Source organism: Globicephala melas, chromosome 12 (genome assembly GCF_963455315.2).
Source record: "Globicephala melas chromosome 12, mGloMel1.2, whole genome shotgun sequence".
NCBI classification, from domain to species: Eukaryota; Metazoa; Chordata; class Mammalia; order Artiodactyla; family Delphinidae; genus Globicephala; species Globicephala melas.
In genome coordinates, this window is record NC_083325.1 from 30,880,796 (window position 1) to 30,898,903 (window position 18,108).

At 40.2% G+C, this 18,108-nt stretch overlaps 1 protein-coding gene across 1 annotated transcript; it reads right to left on the minus strand.

Moving 5' to 3' along the window:
- Positions 1-9,392: 9,392 nt before the first annotated feature.
- Positions 9,393-17,607, minus strand: SNRNP27 (small nuclear ribonucleoprotein U4/U6.U5 subunit 27). The gene is made up of 6 exons (XM_030877465.2): positions 17,515-17,607; positions 16,392-16,512; positions 15,109-15,221; positions 14,220-14,299; positions 10,756-10,820; positions 9,393-9,793 (listed from the first exon to the last, which is right to left on the minus strand). The coding sequence occupies exons 1-6, from the start codon at positions 17,546-17,548 to the stop codon at positions 9,739-9,741; spliced, it is 468 nt and encodes a 155-aa protein (XP_030733325.1). The 5' UTR covers positions 17,549-17,607; the 3' UTR covers positions 9,393-9,738.
- Between the last annotated feature and the right edge of the window lie 501 nt (positions 17,608-18,108).

An 18,108-nucleotide genomic window follows, 5' to 3' on the forward strand; every position in this document is an offset into this window, starting at 1 on the left:
CCTCGCGGGATCTGGCATGGGCCGTCAGGGCTGACCCGGGCGCAGACCGGCGCTGATTCACCGGCTGCCGCCGGGCTCGGCTCCACCCGACCCCACCTCGGACCTGTTGCCGGGACCTGTCTCTGGGGAAAAGTTCCGGGGACCTGCTGGGCGTCCCTCGAGTGGAAGCTGGCACCGCGCGTCACCTGGGCGCTCTGCCCCGCTCGGGTTCGGGGCTGGATCCCTGGGCCTGCCGGCCGAGACCCGGAGGTTACAGGCTTCCCGAGGTCGAGGGCCCAGCCGCGAATCTCTCCGAAGGGAGAGCGGCAGACAGCCCGACGGTAGGGCGGTGGGCCTGGGGCTCCGCCGAGCGCCACGTGGCTGAGGGGCTCGGGGGAAAAGCCTGTCTCCTGTCCAGTGTTCGCCGCCCAGCGTTTTTTTCTCTCCTCAGAAAGCGCTGGAGTAGGGAGGCTGTATACAGAGCTGAGCTCTCCAAAGGCACTAGGCACTACCCCCGCCCCAAGTGCTGGCTAATTACTCCCTCACGCGACTGGGTTTTAAAAGCTCAGAAACTTCCTGTACCTACAGATTGGCGTTGAATTCTGAGATTCTTTGACATAAATCTCTTTCGGGGTCTTTCCTTCCCTTTTAATTCTAGAGGAGAACACTCAAAAAGAATCCTTTCTTTTCAAGACGGCTATGAATGGTGTTTGTGTGGTACCAATATAAATGTACATAGACAGAACTAGAAACTTTATTTAGGAATTGTTCCCTAAGCTATCTCAAGACCCAAGTTACTCTGTTAATATACTGACATCTTCATTTTAAGAAACGGAAATAAAACTCTTCGTAAATTGAGAGTCCTGAATATAGAAATGAGTAAAGCATGAACATATTTAACAAAGCTTTTTAGAAAAGTTTATTGTTGCCAATATGTGAAAACAATAGCCTGTCAGGTAACTTACCTACATTATTGCTAATCCTCAATATAACCCCATTAGATAGGTTAATTATCTACATTTTGCACATAAGGAAACTGATGCCCAAGAAGCTAAATGACTTTCCTAGACATCCATTCAGCCAGAAATGGAAACTGAACCTAGATCTGTTTCACTCAGAGCCCATGGTGTCAATGCTCCAGTTGGTAGCTGTTCTAAAAACAAGACAACTAAGAGACGGATTTCTATATGAGTCACAAACAATGACACTCAAACACTGGGGAAAAACAAAGAAACACATCATGATGGTAAGTTTTTAAATGTGTCCTTTTTAATGGTTGACAAATCCATTAAAATTAAATAAACTCAACAGAATTAATACGCAGTAAACCAGGCCTGACATACAGAACACATATTTTCTGGTTTTAATGGTTAATTGGACCTAAAAGGTGATTCTTTATGAAAACTAATAAATATTCACCTTTACCACTGAAGATAAAGGTTTTTAAGAAAGCACAAAAAAGCTAGAAGAATGGGGATATAAGTTTTAAAGAGTATGTTTTAACTGCAAGTTATCTGTAAAACAAATTTGAAAATCATAGTGAAATGAATACAATTCTAAAGAGCCCAAACTGACAGTAAAAACACTTTGATTTCATTACCTTAATTTTGGATTTTGTATACTTCTATATTTTCTCTTTGATTTTATTATGAACACTCAGACTCTCTTTACTCTTTCCCTTACCCTCAACTCTTTTTTTTAAACCCAGTCTTATTTCAAAGTCATGATTCTTCCCCTAGAATTGCCCTGACTGAAAATCACACTTATACAAAATTAAAAAAGGAAAAAAGTTTGAAATCTGAGATATGGCAAGGAACCATTTAAACACCAACAGGTCTATCTTAAACTCCAAACAAAAATACTAAGTTATATAACAATCAGAGCATTAGACTAAAGAATGGACCCCTTTCTGTTCCTTGGCAGTGGTGGAAGACAAGATCAGTAAGCCAGCAATACCAACCAGGAATTAGTATCATGAAGAACTCCAAAGGGCATTTGGTGCCATCTACTGGACATCAAGCAGTAAGTATAAAACAAAGGGTTTTTTCTTGTTTTTCTGGAAATTATTTTACACAAATACATTACAATGACCAGTTAAATAAGATAATCTGAAAGTACACATTTTGAAAAAAGAAATGAAATCCTAAAACAAAGTAGAAGTGGTGACTCCCAGCATCTAGCACTTCAAAGGCATTACATAAGCACTGACAGATAGGCACAACCCCCAAAATAAGAATTCGAAATTCCAGAATGTTTGAACCTGAATTTTATGACCAGAATTTTAAATAAAAAGCTATCTGTAATAAGATAAACGTAGGCTGACAATGGTTTATATCTTTGATCAGGCATCAAGCTAAACTAATAGAACTGGGGAGTAAAAGAAAATATTGAAAATGGGAACCACAAAAGATTATACTTGTCAGATAATCTTTACTACATATTTTAGAAAGCCCCAGTTTCCTTCCTCTGAGAGGTTTATACTCCAGGTGGGTATAGGACAGTATGTAAATGCCGGTGCTGAGGGGAAGGTTCATTAAATGCAACAGGAGCTCTGCCAGAGAGGTGCTTTTCAGTGAGTACCTCAGAGTGGCAGGGAAGACAACTGTTGATATTATATAACTGTCTAAAAAGTTCCCAAACTGCTGAATTAAAAAACACTATTTATAACTGAGTTTGACATAGTTAACCACTATGACATTAAAATGAATTCTGTTTTATAAGTTTTTGAGGAATTGATTTTATTCTTCTAAGTGTAAAAATCAGAACTGTAATTTTCTGCTTTAATATCAGTCCCTTTCTTTGTGGCTACTTTGGACACTCAAATATCATGATACCCATTATCAGAAAATTAAAATTTAAAAACCTTTAAAAACACTGCTTTGCAAAAGTTAGTTATTCCACAAATATTTGCTACTTTAAAAATAGAGCAATGGCTAGACAAGGGTACATACATTACACTGAACACTATGTAGCAGTTAAAAAAAAAAGGTAGAGGTACATACGTTGGCATGGAAACATCCCCAAGGCAGTGCTGAGTAAATAAGTTGTAAAATGATCCCTAAAGCATATTATTTGTGTTAAAAAAAAAAAAAAGAAGGCCAAACTGTGTATTTTCCTCATTTCCAACACTAACTCTGTTACATACATACATGCATAAGATCTGGAAGTAAACACCACAAAGGATTCACAGTGAACCAGGGCTGTGCAAAACAGATTTAGCTGTCATAATGTTTTAAAATTTTTATAGGAAAAATGTATTCATTTATGAGTTGGGGAACTAAAGGTTAACTCAGAAACCAAGGAAAGTGGAGTGAAGTAAGTCAGACAGAGAAAGACAAATATCATATGGTATCGCTTATATGTGGAATCTAATGAACCTATTTATAAAACAGAAATAGAGTCACAGATGTAGAAAACACACTTACGGTTACCAAGGGGGAAAGGGGGGAAGGATAAACTGGGAGATTGGGATTGACGTATACATACTACTATATATAAAACAGATAACTAATAAGAACCTACTGTATAGCCCAGGGAACTCTACTCAGTACTCTGTAATGACCTATATGGGAACAGAATCTAAAAGAGTGGATATTTGTATATGTATAATTGATTCACTTTGCTGTATCAGTACAGCAGAAACTAACACAACATTGTAAATCAACTATACTCCAATAAAAATTAATTTAAAAAAAACACCAAGGGAAGTGGTTAAGTGAAAAAAGTTTACTGAACTATATTCATGAATTCAACAGATATTTATTGAGTGCTTTGCTGTGTGCCAGGCACTGTGTGGTGCCGGGGCTACAGCAGCAAACAAGACAGAAGCGCTACTCCTGAAAGTTCAAAGTCTAGTGGAAGAACCAGACAGTAACAGGTGAATATAGAGTGTGTCAGGCCGTGATAAGCTATAAGGAAAAGGAAACTTTGCAGAGCATGTGGAGAAACTGGAACCCTCATACATTGCTGGTGGGAATGTAAAATAATGCCGTTGCTTTGGAAAACAGTTTTGACAGTGCCTCAAAAAGTTAAACATAGAGTTACTGTATGACCCAGTAGTGCCTCTCCTAGTTATATACCCAAGGGCGTTGAAAACATATGTTCATACAAAAACTTGTATATGAATGTTCATAGTGGCACTATTCGTAATAGCCAAGAAGTGGAAGAACCCAAATGCCCATCAACTGATGACTTATAAATAAAAATGTGGGGACTTCCCTGTGGCGCAGTGGTTAAGAATCCGCCTGCCAATGTAGGGGTCACGGGTTCGAGCCCTGGTCCGGGAAGATCCCACACGCCACGGAGCAACTAAGCCCATGCGCCACAACTACTGAGCCTGCGCTCTAGAGCGCGCGTACCACAACTACGGAGCCGGTGCACCTAGAGCCCGTGCTCTGCAACAAGAGAAGCCACCGCAATGAGAAGCCGGTGTACCACAACAAAGAGTAGCACCCGCTCTCCACAACTAGAGAAAGCCTGCACGCAGCAATGAAGACCCAACGCAGCCAAAATAAATAAAATAATTTTTTAAAAAATACGGTATATCCCCAGAACAGAATATTATAAGCCATAAAAAGGGATGAAGTACTGATATATGCTACAACATAAATGAACCTTGAAAACATTATGCTATGTAAAAGCAGCACAAGAGGTGCCAGACACAAAAGGTCACGTATTTTGTGATTCCATCCATTTGAAATATCCATTTAAATGAAAACGTCCAGAATAGGCACACCTTTAGAGACAGAAAGTACATTTCGTGGTTTCTGGGGTGGAGGGTAGAGGTGGATAGGGAGGGATGAGGAGTGACTTTAATGAGTATGGGGTTTCTTTTTAGGATGATAAAAATATTTTAGAATTAGATAGTGGTAATAAATACTTAACTCTGTAAATATACTAAAACCACTGAAATGGTGTACTTTATTTATTTACTTATTTTTGGCTGTGCCACACACCGCTTGCAGGATCTTAGTTCCTTGACCAGGGATTGAACCCATGCCCCCTGCAGTGGAAGCACGGAGTCCTAATCACTGGACCGCCAGGGAATTCCCTGAAATGATATACTTTTAAAGGGTGAATTTTATCTCAATTTTTAAAACGCTAAATAAAAAGAGTAAAACAGGGTAAAGGGATAGAGAGGGAAGGGGAAGCTACTATTTGGACAAGGTGGACACTTGGACAAGGTGGTTAGGAATGAACTTATTTTGAGCAGTGACCTGAACAACATGACCACGTAAATCTACTAACCATGTAAATCTGAGAGGTGGGGGAGGGGAAGGAGGAACATTCCGGAAAGAAAAGCAAGTTGGAAGACTCTTCAGGTAGATGCATACCTGTTCTCAAGGAACAGCAAGGAGGCTAGCAGCGTGGCTGAGTGCAATAGCAAGGGTGAGGCTGCAGGAAGCCAGGTTCCAAACTATACAGATATGTAGAGCACAGTAAGGATTGGTCTTCACTCTAAATGATAGAAAACCACCAGAGCCAGAAGCAATGTGACCAGATGTACATTTTAAAAGGTTCACTCTGCTGCTAGGTGGAGAATAAACTGAGGCTGAAGAGGGAAGGAAACCTATTAGGGGGTTACTGTAGTAGTCCAGGCAAGAGAGATGGCTTCTGTTAGTACAGATGGTGAATAGTAGTCAGATTCAGTGTACATCAAATCACAACATACACTTTCAATATCTTAAAATTGTGTCAATTATATCACAGTAAATCTGGGGAAAACAGTGGTTGGATTCAAAATACACTCTGATGTTAGAGCCAAAAGGATTTCTAATGAATCAGATGCGGGGCACAGGAGAAAGAGCGGAGTCAAGGATGACCCCCTAAGGATTTTGCTCTGAGCAAAGGTGTAAATGGAGAGGCCACTTGCTGAGATGGGGAAGCCTCAGAGAAGAAGACTGGGCAGGGAAATGAGAATTCAATTCATCTTAAATTTGAGCTGCCTAATAATCCAAGTGCATATACAAGCCTGGAATTCAGTAAAATGGTCAGGCTAGAAATATAAATTTGAGAGCCATGGCAGAAGACGTTTGAAGCTATGTGGATGGACGACTCACCAGAGGGAGATTGGAGAGTCCATGGATTGGGCCCTAGAACACTCTTAGCATTTAGATACTTAGAAGATTTGGCAAAACTTATGTCTTCTGAGAGGCAGTAGCCTGTTAGAGGAAGACAAGGATGCTCCATTTTTCTTATTCTTACAGAATCAGATGATCTGATGGATAAAAGTTCCTTCAAACCAAGACTTCTATTAAGATCAGAGGTGTCTTATCTCTGGATCTTTAAAGATTTCCTCCTGTTCCATTTCTTTGGTGTTAGCTTACGGAGAGTGAACCTATTGACCTACCGGGTATTCTCAGATTATTTCTTTACAAAGTATGCTGCCTTGAGGATCTCAAGTCAAATCTCTACTAAAACCACACTAACATGACAACCCAAAAATCTATCATCTGATTTTGGGCATATTATTTCATCCCAGAAGTTTTAGCTTCCCAATAAGACAACAATTGGGTCTCATTTCTTTAGATGTGCAAAAATGTGGTCAGAAAGTCCTTGTCATAGATAATTTACAGATAGACAGTATTTTGGAGGGTGGGCGTATGAGAATCTATTTAGCTTACCTGGCAAAAAGTCTAAGCAGAATAATCCACCTGCTCGGGGTAGTGACACTTGTGCAATGGGTACTACAAGTTGTGCAGCTGATGCAGCACATTTAAATATTTAAGTACTGAAGCCAGTAGGTAGTGTAAACATTAATCATTTCTGCCTCTAGGTCTGAATAGCCTCAGGTTTCTCATCTGGGAATGGAGATAATAGTACCTGCTCTATCTGATAAGGATTAAATGAACCAAGGTGCTCTGTACACTGTATTATGCAATGCAGTCATACTACTATTATTTTCTTTACAGGGAACTCATTTGCCAGGAAAGCTTTTAGAGACCTACAATAGGTGGTCAAATTTCAGACGCAGTATGGATTTAAAATCCAGCTAGACACTTGTAAAATCATGGACATATAAGAATAGTAATTACATCATTAAAAAAAATAAATTTATTTATTCGTTTATTTTTGTCTGCATAGGGTCTTTGTTGCGGTGCGCGGGCTTCTCATTGTGGTGGCTTCTCTTGGCGTGGAGCACAGGCTCTATGCACACAGGTTTCAGTAGTTGTGGCATGCGGGCTCAGTAGTTGTGGCTCATGGGCTCTAGAGCGCAGGCACAGTAGTTGTGGTGCACGGGCTTAGTTGCTCTGCGGCATGTGGGATCCTCCAGGACCAGGGCTCAAACCCGTGTCCCTTGCACTAGCAGGCAGATTCTTAACCACTGTGCCACCAGGGAAGTCCCCATATTATTTTTTTTTTAATACCAAAAGATAAGAAACAACTTGAATGTCCAATTATAGTCCATCCTACAACGAACTATAATTGCTGCCCTTAAAAAATAAGGGGCAATATAAGAAACAATCTTAAGATGTAGTAGTAAATGAAAAAACAACAGGTGCAAAATAGTGTGTAGAGTTTGCTCAAATTTGAGTAATAATATACATATATATTATATGCTTGTGTATACATGGAATATCTCCGAAAGGATACACAATTACCTCATCACTATATACCCTTTGTGCTGTCTAAATTGTGTTCCATGTGTTTATATTACTTACTCAAAAAAATACAACACAAAATTTAAAATCTAGCCACAAAGCCTCAAATATCAGTGAGATAGAAACAGAATAGGTAATAGTCATTATCTTCAATATAAAAAGAGCTTCCTTCAAATAAGAAAAAGAAAAGCTTGTCAAAAGACAAATGGACCCAAGGTCTGGAATTAGTATTAAACAAAAGAAATATACATGGCTAACACATTCTTAAAATGTTCACCTTCCTCAGAAATTAAACAAAACCAAATGCCATTATTTTAACCTTCAGAGTGGAAACTTAAGAAAAAACTACACTCAATACTGGTACATGTATATGAAATGGAAATGCTCATACTTCACTGGTGAGGGCCGCGGGGCAACTAAGCCTGCATGCCACAACTACAGAGCCCACATGCTCTGGAGCCGGTGAGCCACAACTAGAGAGAAGCCCACGCGCCACAACTAGAGAGAAGCCCACGCATCACAACTAGAGACCAGCCTGTGCACTGCAACGAAAGATCCTGCGTGCCACAACTAAGACCAGATGCAGCCAAAAAATAAAAATAAATATTAAAAAAAAGCCTTAAAACATGCACACAAAGGGTAAAACATGCACCCTTTATCTCACCCAGCAATGCCACCTCCAAGAATGAAACATGAGGAAATAAGGCAACAAGTACAAAAAGATACGTGTAACAGGGATACTACTCACAGGTGTTGTGTTTTGTTTTGTTTTGGGTTTTTTTTGGCCACACTGCATGGCATGGGCATGCGGGATCTTAGTTCCCCGACTAGGGATGCAACCTGCGCCTCCTGCATTAGAAGGCAGGGTCTTAACCACTGGACTGCTGGGGATGTCCTGGTGTTGTATTTTGGTTTTTTTTTTAACCCCTAAATAATCTACTCACAGCTTTAATTCTAATAGCAAATCATGGGAGGGAAGGCAATGTTCACCAATAAAGGATTAATAAATTATGGTACCACTATAACCAACTAGCTATTAAAAGGTAAGTTTTCAAAGAATTTATAAGAGCATTTAAAAAAATGTTCACAGTATGGGCTTCCCTGGTGGCGCAGTGGTTAAGAACCCGCCTGCCAATGCAGAGGACACGGGTTTGAGCCCTGGTCTGGGAAGATCCCACATGCCGCGGAGCAGCTAAGCCCGTGCACCACAACTACTGAGCCTGCGCTCTAGAGCCTGCAAGCCACGACTACTGAAGCCTGCGCGCCTAGAGCCCATGCTCTGCAACAAGAGAAGCCACCGCAATAAGAAGCCCGCGCACTGCAACAGAGAGTAGCCCCAGCTCGCCGCAACTGGAGATAGGCCAAGTGCAGCAACAAAAACCCAATGCAGCCGAAAAAAAAAGTTCACAGTACACGGGAGTATAAGGATTAGTAAAAGAGAGCGGCATAAACATTCTGATCTCTTTGGGTAGGGGCAAGAAATACATACCCATAGGAGCCTGGAAACACATATACCAAAATATTAATATTCTGGTGGTAGATTATTGGCTGATTTTTGGCTTTTTCCCCCTACTTTCTGATTTCTTCCAAGTTTTTTTTTTTTAATTTTTAAAATAATAAGCATGTATTACTTTTCTATTGGGGAAAAAATGGTATTTGGGGGAAAAAAACACAGAAGATACAAAAATCCAGTTATACTTTTTCATTCTTCTAATTTTTAAACTATAAAGAATCATGATATCTAAATCTATGTATGAAAAAAGAAAACGTGTAGGGAGATTCTTTTACCTAGTAATAAAAGTATCAAATACAAAAGGGTAAAAATATTGCTTTATTTGAGAAACTTACTTCCAAATTACTCTTATGTGTTTTAAAAAGTCATAGAGAGCATCCAAGAAGAAGACATATACAGTTTCCATAGGAATAAGGAAAAAAAATGGGGTTGATGATTGCCCCAAATGAAATTTCCTAAAGGAAAAAAATGTAATATTTAACCTTTTTTTGAGGCAGGGTAAGTGAACTACACACATCATAAATAAACTTTTCTTACTTTACAAGGAGGAGGGACTGTGATCCTGTTTTTGATGCATATTAAATACAAAATCCACTGTTCTCATCAAGATGAGGGGAAAAAAATCATTCTTCAATATTTCAATTCTCATGCAATGAAATCCAAAGGTCTGTTGAATCCACCTTTTCGATTCATGTACTGCCTATGATGAGAAAATTTATTGTCATTAAAAAAATTCTGGATTCGTCTTATAAAAGAACTAATCACTTGCTTCAGAAATTAAACCTATAAACCATTTTTAAAATGGCAGAGTCTAGGGCAAGAAGTATTCAAAGTTAAAATCCAAATAGAGGTACGGAAATATACTTTCAATATTATTTGGGAAGATTCTACAGACTTTAAAAAAATCAACTGAAAATCCGTATTTATTTTAGGTAACACTAAACACCTAGCTAGTTTAAGGAAATAGAGAAGAGTTTCAAAATACATACTCATCAAGCAAATCTGATTTCACACTGTACTAGTTCTCCCCATAAGACCTTAATTGAAGGTAATTTTACAATGGACTGTTGATGATTCTGGTACTTTAACTCACAGCAGTCTCAAATCACACTATTCATATTCTAAATTAATTGGAATATTAGTCTTTTATCAGTGATAAATGTAGACAGAAAGGCAATGTTTTAAGATGTCTTGACTTTTCCATTCATTGAGATTTCAAGTATGGATTGGTTTGTTCTGTGGTATTAATAAAATATACCTATATTTAACAGAAGGATATTTACAGTTGAAATCCTTATACAATCAAGTTAGGTAAATAATTCAAGAGGAATCTATTTTAAAACCTATAATTATAATGAAATTAAAGCCTAAAGACTTAAGACTATGTTATTTTGAAGAAAGAACTACTTAGAGCCCTAAAATATTTAAGCCAACTACCCTTCTTTATAATAGTTACTAGTTCACATGTAAATGGGAAACTATTTTAACATACAAGAATATAAACAAGGAAGGTTAAAGCAAGGGACGATATGGAAACTATTAAAGTAAGGAACTGTTTGGAAAACTGCTACATTTCCTACAAACATCATTATCCCATAAAAAATTCTTTCCCAAGCATATAATTTATATTAGTTCAAACATAATAATGGCAGCTATGCATACCTATACTTCCTCTTCTGAGACACATTTATGGCATAGGCATTTACAGAGCCATCCACCTTTTTCCCCTGGAGAAAAGCAAGAAACAAAAAACAAAACACACACACAAACGAGCAAACAACACACCAGAGAAAGAACATATTATATGCCTTGATCAAAGAGCTGCATCCCACAGACCCTCTTAAATGGCAAGATTCATTTAAGCATGAGGTAGTCCAATGAGTGAAAGAATTTTCAGATCCTGATGATATCCCATGATCTCCCAAGCGTTATAACTCTCTGTTCACATTTTTTATAGTCACACATAAGCAAATAAACCAATATTCAAACCAACAAACACTCATGGTATATGTATTATATGCAAGACATACAGGGAAATTGGGTAGCAGAGCCTCACCTTTTCTGGTCAAAGAATTCTTCAAAACCAAATACAAGTTATGGATATTTTCTCTAGAAAAATCCATTCACAAAAATTTAACTTACGACCTTAACTGATGGCATTCTCAAATCAGTCACCATTCCTATCTAAATCCCATTTCTTACATAGGCCTTGAAGTTTTGATTTTTAAATCAAGAATCAGAATAACAGATGCTAATGTTGTATCACTTGTATCTCAGACTTTTTTTTCCCAGTAATTCCTTTATGGGTCTTTTGATTCAACCTGTTCCCCTTTCTGTTCCTCATGGCTGAATTGTCTTCCTGACCCCCATCCAATCTTCAACCATCTGGTTCTTATGCATCCTTCAAGGCCCAATTCAAATGATCCAGCTGCCAGGAAGCACCCTCTTCTCTAACTCCCATAGAATGTTAACTGTGCTTTCCTCACAATACCCTGCATTTTCTACTCTGCATGATCATGATGTATAACATCATATACATGATGTTATTTCCCATCAGACTGCAAGCTCATATGGAGCTTGATGGAGGGATATGGCTGTGAGTGACCTTTGCAACTGTCACATCCTAGGCTACTGCACTTGCAGGTACTCAGAAAATGACTGTTAAATGTATGAACACTGCCAGTTAATGCCACCATGAGTGCATGTGCAGGAACACACACATAACCTCCCTCCCCTATTATTACACATGGGCGTGTACCCTGTTTAGCATACTTATTAGATATCTGTGTTAGGCCAAAAAAAAGGATTCCTATCCACTGGCATGCACAGGTGAGGTATGTATTTGAAGTTGAGCTAAAACAAGTATATTTGGTCTTCCTTTTCTATTCCTGTTTTCACTGCATTTTGGGGGCCGGGGGACTGAGTAAATTACTTAAGGTGTATTATTTTAACCTCCCAAGAATAGGAGGTAGGCATGACTTGGAAAAAAAAGTAAATGATGTTAACCTTTTTACTAAGTTCAATTACTAAAGGCTTTCTGATTTTTGAAAACTATTTGCAGAGTTGTATATTATTAGCTCTCCTCTCATTTACATGCTGGAATAGAAAATTATCCATTAATAAGCATAGCCAAACTTTGAAACTTTCCAGAATGCTAAAATGGAAGAGAAAATAAGTGACTACGTTGGCATATGAAGAGGTTCCACCATAGATTAATGATGAAATATCACAAGATACACATTACTGAAAAATACAAATGAGCTGAGAGACTTTGTAACTGATAGTCATGAAGCCAACTGCATATGAATTAAATTAACATCCTTGTAGATGTCATTAAAAAAACAACTGACATCATTTGTTCTTGTGGTACTCCATAATTTTTATGGGATCTATAAATTCTCACTTAATTTCTCCTTTATACACAAACATTTAAAAGACTACATTTAAAAGTAGTGGCTCCATCTTTACATCTGATTCTCAGGAATTTCAAACATAATATCCGGCAACAGTAAAACCAAAAAAGAAAAGAATTCTAATAGTGAAGGTCCTTCACTATTCTAAAAACAATAAAATTTAGTTGTCTCATTTTGGAGATATTTTTATCCATATATTTACCCAATATATGTATTAATAAACCAGTTCACTCATAAAATGTTCTTTTGAATAACAAGTAAGGATTTGGTATATTCAGGAAAAAAACCTGAGACATAAACTGCATTAAATTCTAAAATGGGGTTCACATAACCATTTGTGAGAACAAGAGCGCATTCTTAATTTTCTCACCTCATAACAGTCATACCTCTGGTACTCCTCTTAGGTCATACACTGTCATTTAAAAAAAATACATGGGAGCCCCACATAATCACATCAGTTAGAAAGAAACTCTTATAGCACCTGAGATTACCCCACTCCGTTCACAACTCAATGGAACACAAGATTAGGGGAAGTGGATTATTTTTGACAATTCTCCTCAAAAATTCCAACTTCATTTTGCAAAATTAAAAGGACTTAAAATTCTATAAAAGAAAGTTTTTAAAATATATTTTCTCTCTCTCCACACACACTCTCCCTGCCTATGCTTACTAGCTTCCTCTCTCTATCCTCCCTTCTCTCTTCATTCAATTTCCTCTCTCCCTCCATCTCCCCTTTGCCGTACTTCCCTATCTCCCTATCTCTCTCCCCCCTCCCTCTCTTCATCTCCCACTCCACAATCCCTCCCGCTTTTGCCTCCCCTACTTCCTTATTCTCTCCAGGATTATGGTCAGGGCTAGAGAGCATTCAAACTCCTGTCAACCCCTCTTCTGAGCTATGAGATATGCATGCATCTACGCAATGCCATCTTTATCTGGCAGTTGCGCTTCGTTCTGTTTCACAGCATTTCCCCTTCCTATAATCCTTTCTTTGGTTAACCCTATCAGCCTGACACTTCAGAGTCATCACTGACTACTCACCTCCATCCCACCACCACTAACTCTGGTTCCTGAATGGTTCTCCATATTCCAGCCCCTCTTCTCAGTTCAGGCCTTCATCATCTTTCACTGCACGACGGCAGTTCTCTCAGCCTCCCATCTGTCCTCCATGAAGCCCCAGATCATCATTCTAAAACACACGTATGTTACTCCCTTGCTTAAAAACCACTGCTTCCTCTCATCACCTAAAGAATCAACTCTAAGTTCCTCAGCATGGCTAAGGATATCACAAGCCTTCTGCGATTTGCCTCCCACCTCTATTTCTAGCCTCATTCATAGCCACCAGCCCACCAACATGCTTTCACTAGTCACTGAATTTGAAATTCCCACAATACTCTATGCTCTTTAATGCCTACATGGCATTGTCATGAGCTTTTCCCCCTGCTTCAAATCATCGTCCTCCTCTTCTTTGTCTGATCACCTCTACTGGCCCTTTAAGATCTAACTCAAATATCCCAGGCAAACACTCCCTGAATTCCAATGGCAGCTCACCACTTCCTTCTCTTTGCTTTCAAATCCCTTCACACAGATAGTTACTGTCTTCTAACAAAAAACCTGTATCAATGAAAGAAATTACAAGTGATAGTAAAAGAATATGGAAAAATGGGACAGATCAGTTCAAATAAGAATACTTAACTGGTTACATGTTTTACTTACTTTTGTGGAGTCAAAGGAGGCAAATCCCATTAACTTCATCATTTCTATTTCTTCCTCTGTTTTGCCCTCCAAGTCTTCCTCTACAAAAATAAGTGACAAAATTTTAAACTCTATCATTCTATACATATAAAAAGAGAGGTGGCTTACCAGCAGAGAATACACTAAACAATTAGCTAAAGACTTGAGTTTAATGATAGAAATTCCTCAATTTGGATAGCATATAACTTAAGGGGCAAGGAAGGATTGCGCTCTCCTTCCTCCATCGTAAGAGACTGCTTAAAAGGACATGCTTGGGGGCTTCCCTGGTGGCACAGGGGATAGGAATCTGCCTGCCAATGCAGGGGACACAGGTTCGATCCCTGGTCCGGGAGGATCCCACATGCCGCGGAGCAACTAAGCCCGTGCACCACAATTGCTGAGCCGGCACTCTAGAGCCCACGAGCCACAACTACTGAAGCCCACGTGCCTGGAGCCCGTGCTCCGCAACAAGAGAGGCCACCATAATAAGAAGCCCACGCACTGTAATGAAGGGTGGCCCCCACTCGGCAACGAAGACCCAACGCAGCAAAAAATAAATAAATAAGTGTTTTTAAAATGACATGCTTGGAGCCTTTAGGAAGGACCATCTTTAATATCAGACAGAACACTAGTTTTGACGATACTTCCAAAATATAATATTCTCATGTTTTTAACTGTCCTTGTATCTAGAGCACCAGATAACCAGCAACTAAGGTACAACTAAAACAACATCTCAAAACTACATGCAATGAACACTATTAAAAACTTAATAGTTAAATGTTCAAAAATTATACTTTTATAATTTTATCATAACTGTAGTTATCTAAACATGGCTGTACTTTTCCTACAGTTATTTATCTAATAACATTACCAGTTATCTGACGTTCTTTGCTCTTTGTTTCTTTTGTTTCTTTCTTCTCCTCATCTCTTCTTTCTTTTAGTCGAGAAGGGGAAGGAGATGTGGATCTATGTCGTCTTGGGGATCTAAAATTTAATAAGTAAAAATGTCAGAAACAGAGACATACCGGCCACTTGTGCTGATGAGCACAGATATACATGAGTGCCTGCAAGGTAAAGGCTGAACAAAAGCCAGGCTCTAGAGCACCAGGAATTTGTTCCCCAAAGCAGAATGAGGGAGAAGGTTCTGCCTAGGCCCTGACTGTTAGCAAAAAATTATTTATTGTTTAATCATCAGTTACACTCAGTATAGCTAGGGCAAAAAAATTTTCTGTAAGGCAGAAAAAAGCAATGAAACAAACAAATGTGTCTGATGCTTATTAAGAATCAGAGTCCAAGGACTTCCCTGGCGGCGCATTGGTTAAGAATCCGCCTGCCAATGCAGGGGACACGGGATCGATCCCTGGGCCAGGAAGATCCCACGTGCCATGGAGCAACTAAGCCCGTGCGCCACAACTACTGAGCCTGCGCTCTAGAGTCCGTGAGCCACAACTACTGACACCTGCGTGCCTAGAGCCGGTGCTCCGCAACAAGAGAAGCCATCACAATAAGAAGCCTGCATGCAGCAACAAAGACCAAACGCGGCCAAAAATAAATATATAAATTTATTAAAAAAAAAAAAGAATCAGAGTCCACTTCTAAGATTCTTCCAAGATCTCACATTCTGGTTTTTTTTTTTTGCGGTACGCGGGCCTCTCACTGTTGTGGCCTCTCCCGTTGCGGAGCACAGGCTCCGGACGCGCAGGCTCAGCGGCCATGGCCCACGGGCCCAGCCGCTGTGCGGCATGTGGGATCTTCCCGGACCGGGGCACGAACCTGTGTCCCCTGCATCGGCAGGCGGACGGACTCTCAACTACTGCGCCACCAGGGAAGCCCTCACATTCTTGATTATATACTTGAATAAATTATTATCACCAAAAGTAAATAAAGAAAGCAAGACAAAAATACAAAACACTTATTTCTTACTCTTGCTAAGTGCTTTTCATGTATTATTTCTCATTTACTCCTCACGGCAACTCTACTATGTGGAATGTTATTAACCCCATTTTATCAATGGGAATGTTAGGTTTAGAATAAAGTGGGATAAAGTTCCCCTCATTTCATGAAATCATAAGTGCCTTTGTAAGTGATAACAACAGAGTCAAGCGCAGCGACTACAAAGCTGTGGTAAAACTTCTGGTTATTTTCTGCACTTACCTGGAACGTCTTCTGTGCGGGGATCGAGAGCGGCTTCTTCTCCGGTCTCGCTCTCGGGACCGGGACCTTTCTCGGCGCCTGCGTTCTCTCTCTCGGGAGGTGGACCGGGACCGCCTACGCTCTAATATAAATACAAAATTGTAGAGCCGAAAATTACCTCCAACATCTACTGGATGCTGCGCCGACCAATAGTAATATAATGCGCGCCATTTCTAGATGTCACATTAAAAAAGTAAAAAAGACGCATGAAATTAATTTTAAAAGTATAGATTTAACCCAATATATCCAAACTATTAGCATTTCAACATGTGCTCATTATAAAAAAATGGACACTTTATTCTTTCTTTTTTCCGCATTAAATCAAAGAAATCCGGTGTGTATTCGACTTCAACAGCAGCTCTCAATTCCGATTGAGAACATGTTAAGTGCTCAATAGCCCTTTGTGGCTCGAGGGCTCATTTAACTTTTAAGATCAACCCTGATTAGCTGAAGGTGATAAAAACTAACGAGGGGGCAGAATCGAGGGACTACCTGACATCTCCCGATCCAAGTCCTGGCTTCTCTACCTCTCACTGCCCACTTCATGGGCCAGAAGACATTACGAGGTGAGCTTACGAGGTGAGCTCCCTGCACGCAAACTCCTAACCATCGATTTCCCTACTATAAACTAGGAAGGAAACCCTGAGCATTTAAGAACCTGGCGGTATCACATGCTGAATGTTACGCAGTGTGGCATCAATTCTCACTTCAGTTTTTAAAGGTAAGCAATATTACCCCCAATGTCTAATTACGGGAACTCGGACGCAGGAAGGCTGAATGACTTGCAATCGGTCACCCAGAAATGAAGGGAACCGTGGCCTGACTCTACATTCCCCAGCCACAAGTACAACAAAAGTTACTGTATGAGGGTGACAAAGGGTCAGCGAAACCCCAACTTCGGAAAAAAACTGCCTTCAAATCCGAGGGCTGAAACGTGTAGGGCCCAGGTCTTCGTTCCCCATCCACCCCTTCTCTTCTCCTCCTGAGAAAAGGTCCCCCCTCTCCGCGGCCCTTGGACTGGGAACAAAATGGGGGACGGGTCTTCGACCGAGCCCCAGACCCTCAGAACTGCTTCTGGACTCACCCCTTCGCGGGGACCGGCTGCGGCTGCGACCCATTCGGAGTCCTCCCCAACCTCACGCCGCCCCGGAAACGACTGTGCAACAACTTCCGGGAGGGCGGAGAACTGAGCTTTCCCTGCAGCCTGGGAAGCGTCGAAACGAGTCGCCAGGGTTCCGGCTTCTGAGGAAGGCGGGCGGTGGTGCGCTTGCGCAGAATCACGCGGCCCAGGCCCGATGCCCCCCTCTTCCGAGCCCGGAGTTTTCGCTGAGAGCAGAGTTATCCTGTCTGCTCTTTCACCCCCCTTTCGAGGTGGCTTCCCCATCTTCTTTGTCCACGGTGGGCGTTAAAATGTGTTGCCTGATGTTATTATAAAAATGTCTGGAAAAAGCCATATATAAACCACCCTAATACAGTTCTTATTCCTCCCCACCCCCCATTTTTCTTTCCGACTGTCTTGTCCACATGCATAAAATATTTCATACCAAACCAATTGTAAACACAGCATACGCAAATAGTTTTAAGTCCACCCGGGGAAGAACTAGGGTGGGTCAGGAGGCAGAGGGGGAAAGGGGAAATAAAGTATGGTTGAGAGCTTTTATTGAGTTTTGTGGGAGGG